Source organism: Trachemys scripta, chromosome 12 (assembly GCF_013100865.1).
Source record: "Trachemys scripta elegans isolate TJP31775 chromosome 12, CAS_Tse_1.0, whole genome shotgun sequence".
Lineage (NCBI taxonomy): Eukaryota > Metazoa > Chordata > Testudines > Emydidae > Trachemys > Trachemys scripta.
In genome coordinates, this window is record NC_048309.1 from 35,170,600 (window position 1) to 35,182,365 (window position 11,766).

The 11,766-nt window shown below is 45.6% G+C and overlaps 1 protein-coding gene across 1 annotated transcript; it reads left to right on the forward strand.

The window, feature by feature from the left end:
* Positions 1 to 668: 668 nt before the first annotated feature.
* LOC117886118 lies at positions 669 to 11,057 on the forward strand (the record flags this gene model as incomplete). Its single annotated transcript, XM_034787755.1, has 3 exons — positions 669 to 1,626; positions 3,220 to 3,308; positions 11,013 to 11,057. Coding segments are annotated over 3 exons (1,092 nt in total), but the record flags the coding sequence as incomplete, so codon positions are not given.
* Between the last annotated feature and the right edge of the window lie 709 nt (positions 11,058 to 11,766).

The following is an 11,766-nucleotide window of genomic DNA, read 5'->3' on the forward strand; positions in this document are numbered from 1 at the left end:
CTGCACCCCAGACCTCCTCCCTCACCCAAACTCCCTCCCAGAGCCTTGGGCGGGTGGTGGGGGGGTAGAGTTTGGGTGGGGGCAGGTTCTGGGCACCACCAAAATTTCTACATACCTGCCACCCCTGATCCTGCCCCGAAAACCTGAACTCCCAGCATTCTCAGGACACATGCTGATCCCTAGTGGCCACTGCTGATATCCAGCACCTCCCTCCTCTCTTAACCTGGAAGTCCATCTCTGGATTGGAACTGGACTGGAACCAAAGACCATCTTGGAAGCAACATTACCAGCCCAAGCAGTCAAAAATTATGAGTTGATCCCCCCCAAAATCACAGGCTCTACCACCGCCCCTTCATTCATTCTTTGGCGGCAATTCNAAAAGGAAGCTCATGGAAGCCCCAGCTCTGGGTCTGCCAGATCTCTCTGAGCCATTCCAATTGTACGTGCATGAAAGGAAAGGGGTAACCCTGGGAGTGCTTACTCAGCTATTAGGTGCCTGGAAACGTCCTGTGGCATATTTCTCTAAACAACTGGATCGAGTTTCAAAGGGGTGGCCAGCATGCTTGTGAGCAGTCACAGCCACTGTGCTAGTGCTTGGGGAAGCTGAAAAACTGACACTGGGAGGAACTGTGCAAGTGTATATTCCCCATATGGTCCAAGCCCTGTTGGATACTAAGGGTGGTCTCTGGCTCACACAGGCTTGGGTTTCTCGGTACCAGGCAAAACTGTTAGAGAATCCTGAAGTTACCCTGCAAACCTGTCCCTCCCTTAATCCAGCTACCCTGTTACCAGAAACAGAAAAGCAGGAACATGATTGTCTGGAAATCATAGATGTCCCCTACTCTAGCCGCCCAGATTTAAAAGATCAACCACTCCCAAATGCTGACTTGGAATGGTATACCGATGGCAGTAGTACTGTTGTAGATGGGCAAAGGAGGGCTGGTTATGCTGTTGTGTCTCTCCATGATACCATGGAAGCTGAGAGTTTACCTGCTGGGACATCTGCCCAACTTGCTAAACTAGTGGCCCTGACTCGTGCACTCGAGCTGGCAAAAGACAAATGGGTTAATATCTTTACTGATTCAAAGTATGCTTTTGGGGTATTGCATGTTCACGCTGGTTTGTGGAAGCAAAGGGGAATGCTAACAGCCCAAGGCTCTCCGGTTAAGCATGGGTCTCAAATTCTCTGGCTGTTAGAAGCGGTACAACTCCCTGCAGCAGTAGCAGTGGTACATTGCAAAGCCCATCAAAGGGAAGATCAAGATGTAACCAAGGGCTATGCCAGAGCATACAAGGAAGCCAAGCGCGCTGCTACCCTGAAGTCACCAACAGAGGAGAATGCTCAAATGCATGCCCTCATCCCATCAGTAGGTGAGCTTGCAGCTCCTCAGTACTCCCATGAGGAGAGAAACCTAGTTGACAGGCTTGGTTTCCAGGAAAAGGAGGGATGGCTTTATTCCACAGAGGGAAAAATCCTCTTGCCCAAGGGCCTAATCCGACCGGTGTTGCAGAAACTGCATCAAACCACACACGCAGGCAGAGAGGCTCTTACCCAGCTTATGAATAAGTATTTTCTAACCTCTGGACTTAAACCCCTAGCATCACAGGTACAGGCTGAATGTTTAATCTGCCAGAAGAACAACCCTCGACCAGGAGTAGCAGTGTTGCCAGCCACTCTGGAACCTACCCCAGGCCCAGGATTGGTGTGGCAAATAGACTTTACTGAGTTTCCCAGGACCCAAGGGTATAGGTACCTCCTCATCTTGGTGGATCAATTCAGTAGATGGCCTGAGGCCTTCCCATGTCGTAACAACACTGCCAAAACAGTGGCTCTTAAGTTTGTCCAGGAGATCATTCCTCGCTTCGGCCTCCCCCAGTGGATGGAATCTGATAACAGAACACACTTCACATCTCGAGTTGTTCAAAAGATATCAAGTGCTCTGCAAATCCCCTGGAAGCTCCACACACCATGGCGATCACAAGCCAGTGGAGTAGTGGAACGCACAAATCAGACACTCAAGCGACACCTCTCAAAGGTCTGTCAGGAGGCCTCTCTTAGGTGGCCTGATGCTTTGCCCCTTGTGTTACTCCGCATTCGTGCTCTCCCCAAGGGCAGGTTAGGGCTTAGTCCCTTTGAGATTATGTTTGGAAGGGCATGGCCTCTGAATGGTACACTGGTTCTGGCAGGGGAGTGGGAGATGGGGTGTGGTTTCTTGTCTCAGTACATGTGCTCTCTGTCTGCTGTTCTTTCTTCTCTTCACAGATACACCAAAGATTCACAGCCTCTTCTCCTCACGGTCCACTCCTTGCAGCCAGGCGATTCTGTACTCGTGCGGACCTGGAAGGACGAACCTCTTCAAGAGAAGTGGAAGGGACCCCACACCGTCCTGCTTGTTTCCCACACAGCGGCAAAGGTCAAAGGACACAAGAGCTGGATTCATCACTCTTGACTGAAAGCAGTACCCACTTCTGAACAGTGGACTGTCCAGCCTGAAGAGAAGACTGCCAGTGACGATTTGGGACTTAAGCTGTTATTCAAAAGACAGTAAGGGTCACTGGGAATGCTTTGTGATCTCTCTGAACAGCCACAGCACACTCCCCGCGAGAACCCTGAGCATTGGTTCTATCTATTTACAGTAGGCTGACCTAGCCTATGGTCCTGGTCCTTTTATTTTTTTATTTGTTTGGTATCAATAATTCTTATCTTCTGGGCATTTGGGTTGTTGTAATCACAATATGGGTTCAGGTTTAGGGTCTCTCACAACATTCCTTTTTGTCACAGAAGCATTCCTTCTGCTACCTACTGTTTCACTCAGTTTGCCAATGATACCCTGGCCATAGAGAAAAGCATAAGTTCTGAGCTGTACCAGCTTCGACTGCTGGCTCTACAAAACTGCCAGGCCCTAGATTATGTGTTAGCCTCACGGGGCGGGGTCTGTGCCCTTATTGGAGAAGAATGTTGTACCTATGTCCCAGAGTTTTCACAGGATATTAACAAGCATATCTTGTCAGCCGAAGAGGCCTTGAACCAGTGGAAGGCCCAGGAAGGGGAACCCACTATTTTTGATTCCCTTTGGGGTTGGTTACCTGGTCTAAGGGGACTAGGGGGAGGCATTGTTCACATCTTGCTCACAGGTGTTGTGACATGTTTTGTCCTTTTCCTTTTGCTCGCTTGCTGTAAAGTGCTCATACGTAAGATTTGTATCTCCCATTCCCCAGAAGTTCCTTTATACTCTCTCATTGATGATCCCAATTGCATGGAGCTTAATCGCATTTTGTCGTTAGAGTATGAGAAAACTCTGCCAAAGGTTTGTTGAGTGTTCTCAAAGGGGGGATTGTTGATGTCACTAGGCATAGCAACCAGGTAACTCGGGGGAGTGGAAGGCCATAAGTGCCGATGAAACTCCTGCGCTCTGGGTCTAAGTGAACGACAGTGACTCCATCTTGTGAACTCTCACCTACTTCTATGCTAACTGCTTACATGCTGAAGCAGGCTGAAGCAGAAATGTAAGGGTCAGTTTTTCTAGCAGACAGCTGTAGTTTCGCTCACAAACACAGTAGAGATAAGAGCAGGGGAAAGGAAGGAGGAGGGAGAAGCCTCTACGTCTTAGCCTGTGAAGGCCGAAGATAGTAGACAAATGGGAATTTTTCTAACTATAACTGCTTGAGGAGGGAGGGGAAGGAGGGGTAGGGGGAAAAGTAACAGAACAAAATGTTTTTTAAGTACATCAGAAGCAGGAAGCCTGCCAAACAACCAATGGGGCCCCTTGATCATCGAGATACAAAAGTAGCGCTTAAAGATGATAAAGTCATTGCGGAGAAACTAAATGGATTCTTTGCTTCAGTCTTCACGGCTGAGGATGTTAGGGAGATTCCCTAACCTGAGCTGGCTTTTGTAGGTGACAAATCTGAGGAACTGTCATGGATTGAAGTGTCATGAGAGGAGGTTTTGGAATTAATTGATAAACTTAACATGAACAAGTCACTGGGACCAGATGGCATTGACCCAAGAGTTCTGAAAGAACTCAAATGTAAAGTTGCGGAACTGTTAACTAAGGTTTGTAACCTGTCCTTTAAATCGGCTTCTGTACCCAATGACTGAAAGTTAGCTAATGTAACGCCAATATTTAAAAAGGGCTCTAGAGGTGATCCCAGCAATTACAGACCGGTAAGTCTAATGTCTGTACCGAGCAAATTAGTCGAAACAATAGTTAAGAATAAAATTGTCCGACACAGAAAAACAAACTGTTGAGCAATAGTCAACATGGTTTCTGTAAAGGGAAATCATGTCTTACTAATCTATTAGAATTCTTTGAAGGGGTCAACAAACATAGACTCATAGACTTTAAGGTCAGAAGGGACCATTATGATCATCTGGTCTGACCCCCTGCATGCTGCAGGCCATAAAACCGTCCCTACCCCTTCCCTGGACTCTGCTGTTGAAGTCCCCAATCCTGTTTTAGGTGACTTCAATCGGCAGAAACCCTCCTGCTAGAGATCCCTGCCCTATGCTGCGGAGGAAGGCAAAAAACCTCCAGAGGCTCAGCCAATCTGCCCTGGAGGAAAATTCCTTCCCGACCCCAAATATGGCGATCAGTAAGACCCCGAGCATATAGGCAAGAGTCTCCAGCCTGACCCCTGTCAGCCATTATACAATTTACCTACCATTTCTTGGTTTTCCTTGACTACTATGTTTTACCATTAAACCATTCCCTCCATAAATTTATCTAACTTAATCTTAAAACCAGACAGGTCCGTCGCCCCCACCGTTTCCCTCGGAAGGCCGTTCCAATATTTCACCCCTCTGACGGTCAGAAACCTTCGTCTAATTTCAAGCCTGAACCTCCCCACGGCCAGTTTATATCCATTCGTTCTCGTATCCACATTAGTACTAAGCTGGAATAATTCTTCTCCCTCCCTCGTATTAATCCCTCTAATATATTTAAAGATAGCAATCATATCCCCCCTCAGCCTTCGCTTTGTCAGACTAAACAACCCAAGCTCCTCTAGTCTCTTTTCATACGACAGGTTTTCCATTCCTCTGATCATCCTAGTGGCCCTTCTCTGCACCCGTTCCAGTTTGAGTTCATCTTTTTTAAACATGGGAGACCAGAACTGCACACAGTACTCCAAATGAGGTCTCACCAGCGCCTTGTACAACGGAAGCAGGACCTCCTTATCCCTACTAGATATACCTCGCCTAATGCATCCCAAGACAGCATTGGCTTTTTTCACCGCCACGTCGCATTGTCGACTCATAGTCATCCTGCGGTCTACTAGGACCCCTAGGTCCTTCTCCTCTTCCGTTACTTCTAACCAATGCGTCCCCATCTTGTAACTAAAATTTTTATTAGTCATCCCCAAATGCATCACCTTACACTTTTTACTATTAAATTTCATCCTATTCCTGATACTCCAGTTCACAAGCTCGTTCAAGTCTCCCTGCAGGATATCCCTATCCTCCTCCGAATTTACAACGCCTCCCACCTTCGTATCATCCGCAAACTTTATCAGCCCACTCCTGCAATCGGTTCCGAGGTCAGTTATAAATAGATTAAATAAAATGGGTCCCAAAACCGAACCTTGAGGCACTCCACTAGTAACCTCCCTCCAACCCGACAGTTCACCCTTTAATACGACCCGCTGCATTCTCCCCATTAACCAATTCCTTATCCACCTCTGGATTTTCATATCGATCCCCATGTTTTTCAGTTTAACCAATAATTCCTCATGGGGTACAGTATCAAACGCTTTACTGAAATCCAGGTATATTAGGTCCACCGCATTTCCCTTATCTAATAAATCCGTTACTTTCTCAAAGAAGGAGATCAGATTCGTTTGGCACGATCTGCCCTTCGTAAAACCATGTTGTAATTTATCGCAATTGCCACTAACCTCCAGGTCCTCAACTAGTTTCTCTTTCAGAATTTTCTCTAATACCTTGCACACTACAGATGTTAAACTAACAGGCCTGTAGTTACCCGGATCACTTTTTTTCCCTTTCTTGAAAATAGGACAAGGGCAATCCAATGGACATAGTGTACTTAGATTTCAAGAAAGCTTTTGACAAGGTCCCTCACCAAAGGCTCTTATGTAAATTAAGCTGCCATGGGATAAAAGGGAAGGTCCTTTCATGGATTGAGAACTGCTTAAAAGAGAGGGAACAAAGGGTAGGAATTAATGGTAAATTCTCAGAATGGAGAGGGGTAACTAGTGGTGTTCCCCAAGGGTCAGTCCTTGGACCGATCCTATTCAACTTATTCATAAATGATCTGGAGAAAGGGGTAAACAGTGAGGTGGCAAAGTTAGCAGATGATACTAAACTGCTAAATATAGTTAAGTCCAAAGCAGACTGTGAAGAACTTCAAAAAGATCTCACAAAACTAAGTGATTGGGCAACAAAATGGCAAATGAAATTTAATGTGGATAAATGTAAAGTAATGCACATTGGAAAAAGTAACCCCAACTATACATACAATATGATGGGGGCTAATTTAGCTACAACAAGTCAGGAAAAAGATCTTGGAGTCATCATGGATAGTTCTCTGAAAATGTCCACGCAGTGTGCAGAGGTGGTCAAAAAAGCAAACAGGACATTAGGAATCATTAAAATGGGGATAGAGAATAAGACTGAGAATATATTATTGCCCTTATATAAATCGATGGTACGCCCTCATCTCGAATACTGCATACAGATGTGGTGTCCTCATCTCAAAAAAGATATACTGGCACTAGAAAAGGTTCAGAAAAGGGCAACTAAAATGATTAAGAGTTCGGAATGGGTCCCATATGAGGAGAGATTAAAGAGGCTAGGACTCTTCAGCTTGGAAAAGAGGAGACTAAGGGGGGATATGATAGAGGTATATAAAATCATGAGTGATGTGGAGAAAGTGGATAAGGAAAAGTTATTTACTTATTCCCATAATACAAGAACTAGGGGTCATCAAATGAAATTAATAGGCAGCAGGTTTAAAACAAATAAAAGGAAGTTCTTCTTCACGCAGTGCACAGTCAACTTGTGGAACTCCTTACCTGAGGAGGTTGTGAAGGCTAGGACTATAACAGAGTTTAAAAGAGAACTGGATAAATTCATGGTGGTTAAGTCCATTAATGGCTATTAGCCAGGATGGGTAAGGAATGGTGTCCCTAGCCTCTGTCTGTCAGAGGGTGGAGATGGATGGCAGGAGAGAGATCACTTGATCATTGCCTATTAGGTTCACTCCCTCTGGGGCACCTGGCATTGGCCACTGTCGGTAGACAGGATACTGGGCTAGATGGACCTTTGGTCTGACCCGGTATGACTGTTCTTATGTTCTTAAAAGCTTACAGAAACTGCTTGGAATATAAAAGGGAAAATTTGCTTGTATTTGCTGCGGTTGATTTGAGACATGCTGGTCTCCTAGTGCCTATTCAGAGCTCTTGAATAAAGTTGGTTTGTTTCTCCACCCCTGGTGTGATTATTGGTGCAAAGCACACTGGGCAACGAACCCCGCTGTTGCCCCCTCGGGTCCTTTAAGCTGGCAACAAGGGTTGGGACGGGGCAGCCTGCGTGAACTGGCCAGGCAATGAGTATCAGGGCTGGGAGCGAGCCAGGTCAGAATGCCAGGGCCAGGCACCAAGTTACAGGCGGCAGGTAAATAGCAGAGTCGGGGTTGTGCCAGGTCAAGAGATCAAGAAGCTGGTGTCAGGTTATAAACAGCAAGCAAAGTCACGGACAAACCAAGGCCAGAAGCCAGAGTCTAGGGCCCATGGTAAGCAAAATCCAGAGCAGAAAGAAACAAACACTGTTGCTCAAATAACCCCTCCCCACCCCTAATCATGGCTTCCTGGTTTAAATACCCTGTTTCCCCGAAAATAAGACAGTGTCTTATATTAATTTTTGCTCCCAAAGATGCGCTAGGTCTTATTTTCAGGGGATGTCTTATTTTTCAGAAATGAAAAATGCCTTATTATCGGTGGATGCCTTATTATCGGGGAGGTCTTATTATCGGGGGGATGCCTTATATTACAACGAGAGGCAAAACTGTAAGTATGCCTTATTTTCGGAGGATGTCTTATTTTCGGGGAAACAGGGTACTAGTATCAGACAATCAGTGGGCTGCACGGGGCCACCAATCAGGCCCTGCTGGGCGTACTTCCTGCACAGCCTTATTCCACAGGGCCCTCCAGCAGAGCACACACCCCCACCCCACCCTACCCATCCACCCCTGAGCTTACAGTGGTGCTGTGGACACTTCAGTAACCCCCAGTACCTATTGTCATAGGTTCCCCTCTTGTAGGGACTTATAGCCTATCCCTCCTAAAGAGAAAGGATTAGCACTGTGGTCTTGCATATTGCAAAAGAGCACTTTAGCTACTAAGCTAGCCTGGTAGGGGAGTAAACTGAGTTTCTCTTGGCACAGGTTTTCCCTGTTGTATAAATAGTCATTGGCACTGCATTCACCTTTCATGCCCCAGCTATCAGGCTAGAGTCATTTGCATATTCACTCTGTCCCAGTGCATTATGAATGATGCTGTATTGCCACTAATGATAACCAAGTAAGCGTCCTAACCACTGAGCTAAACATTATAAGGAAGGCACCTTCACCTCTACCACAGCTGTCCTTTTGGGAATAGAACCTAAGTCCCTCCCATTTCTTATTTTCCATAACTAGCCAGTGAATGTATTGAGCTGATCATCTAGGTTGACCCCATAAGTCTGTCTCTGATTCATTTCTTTCAAAGAGACTCTCCCATCCTGTTGGTAACAGCCTGCATTCTTGGTTCCCATATGGATTACGTTGCATTTTGCAGTGTTAAAACACATTTTGTAGGACTGTGACCATTTAACCAGGTGATTCAGATCTCTCTCCTCTCCTCTTCATTATTTACCACACCACTTATCTTTGTGTCATCTGCAGGACCTGATTCTGCAAACACTGTAACACTTGAGTAACTTTGTGTAGTCTATCACAGTTGAGGGCAACTGCATCTGTGTTTCCCCACTATGGTCCAACAAGGTCACCCGCTCTAGGCTCCCAGCTTCACCTCTCTTGGGTGGAGACACATGTCTCTCTCTCTCCTGACCAGGGTTATTCCAGGCCACACTGTTCCCTGCCTAATTGCGAATTCCTCAGCAATATGGACTGCCTCAACAGGCCTGCTTTGGAGGATTTCCTCTCCTCCTCTGAGGCCATACGCAGAGTAATTGCCCACAGTTCAGTCAGCACAGAACTCTCTATAAGCAAACACAGTTATTATTAAGGTGAAAGCATTACAGAGAAAACATCTTAAAACAATAACAGAACTTACATGCTGTGACGGGATCCCCGGAGTTCAGCCTGGGACCGTGGGACTGCTGTGCCCCTTTAACTCTCTCCAGCCTGGCTGACTCTCACAACACCTTGCTAGTGACCAGCAGCAAACCCCTCCAGGTGCTGTTATCACTCAGCACAACCACATGTGGAGACCCCACAGCCAGCTAGATTGCATGAATGCTCCCAGAGCCACTCATGAATCACACAGAGAAAGGCACCAGAGCCAAATCCCCCAGCTCCCAACATTGTACCTCAGAAATATACCATCTTGCACTGCTCAAGACGAGCAGTGCAAATTTATTAATTGGTTCACCACTTCATCAATGGAAAGTGGGTATACACCAGCCTTTGCAAACCTGAGCACATTTGCCAATCACTTCAGGCAAACTCACTGGTAAAGGTAAACAGTAAAAGAAGTTTATTGACTACAAAAGATAGAGTTTAAGTGATATTAAGTGATACACAAATAGTCAGAGTTAGTTACCAAAATAAAATAAAATATAGCCATGTAGTCTAAACTCTCAACCCTGTTAGATTGAGCAACATGTAGATTAAGCTGTTTTTCTCACTCCACTGGATATTGCAGTCCATATTATACAGATTTCACCCTTGAAATCTGGGCCAGTCTCCTCTGTTGGAGTCTTCAGAGTGTCCTTGTTGCTTGCAGCATAGGTGGGGGAAGGAGAAAGGCCCAACATTGGCCCTCTGTGTTTGGTTTTATACCCTCAGTCCATGTGCTTGAAAACACAAGTCCAGGCATGTCTGGGTGGGCATTGCTGAGTCTCCAGGGAAGGTTAAGAAATTCTCCTGGTGTGGCCTCATGCAGGTGAGTCATTGTGTCATAGCTCCCTTGCTGGACAATGGTTGTTGATGGGTTGATTGATATCCCACCTGAGTGTTGGTTACTTTCCTTGCTGTTGCCTCTGGGGAGCTAATATCTGGCTGATATCCCAAGTTAAAGCATGTTTTAGCGACCACCATACCACACAATTCTCATAACTTCATATGCATCAATGATACACCTATATGGACAGAGAAATGACTTTCAGCAGATCATAATCTTTCCCCTGATACCTTACAAGGCATGCTTTGTATGTAAGATCACGATTATATAAAAATGAGGAATATGGGGTTTCCAGGATGCTCCCCACAGTATAGAACATCACACATGCATGCTAATAAGTCTACCAGAGATGATCCCAACTCCAACAAGGGACCTTGCCGGTGATCGGTCTTTCAGTACTCACACAGGTTTTGTTTTTTTGTTTTTTCCCCCCAGTGGTTACAAATTCACGACAGCTGTTCTCTCAGAGCAAGCACACCCATGAATCTGACAGTCAGTTTTATCCCATGTGGGTCTCTGGTCTGGTCCTCATGTGACAGGTGATCATCAGATAATGGGTTTTTCCTTAGGATGCAGCTTTAAAAGGATGGTTCCAGGGGAAGGAATTTGACTTCTCCTCCTCCCAGGTATTTCCTAAAATCCCACAGAACTGTGGTTGTCTAGCACATGATTTCAAGGATTCCTTTGAAGCTCATAACACCTCCAAAGATTTACATGAGTCACATTTCCTTGAGAAGTTATAGGCAATCCCACAACAGCACATAAATCTTTGCATTTTTAATACAGTGAACTCTGAAAATACTTAAACGTAATTCAATAAGGTTAAACTCAATTCCACTTTGTACAGTGTGTATAACTTGTACTTTCCACAGATTGCTGGGACGGGCAAGGAGTCAGCAGGTTATGATGATGGGTGAAATAACATAGAACAAATGCAGACAGCGATGGTGTAATCTTGGCCTTTTTAAGTCAATAGATGTTTTACCACTGTTTTACTTGTGTTAGCTCCATAGCTCAGGGGTTAGAGCACTGGTCTTGTAAACCGGGGTTAGGAGTTCAAATCTCAGTGGGGCCTAGGCTGTTAATTTGTATGAGCAGATTGTGTTTTATATGGGGGAATATCTCAGAATTAACTCCCAGTATTCCCTCCAACCCCCTCAATTTTATCTTCAGTATAGACCTGCCACAATGAATGGATTTTTCTAGGACACAATGGGGGCTCAGGTTTCTGTCCAAGCACAATCTGCTGTCAAATCAGAACCTAAACTAGATTCTTCTTGTTATAGCTGGTGAAAGCCAGTGAGGAACCCTTGGGGCAAATGCTGACCCAGGTTGTGTATGCCTCCTTCAAAGTCTTTGGAAATCACCTGGTATTCACTAATGGATCAATCAGTGCTAATGGCCATACCTACCAGTACCCTGCCTCTCTGTTCTTCTCCTGGCAGGCAAAGTAATTAAGCAGGTAAGAGGAGAATTGGAGGGATGGGCATTAACATGGAAAAGATGAAACCAAGCAAGAGATCTCATGGTCTATCAGTAATGATGAAATGGACTTAGAACTGCCCCAGGAGTCAGGACATTGGGTTCTATTCTTAGCTCTGACCGTGACCTTCTGTTTGACCTTGC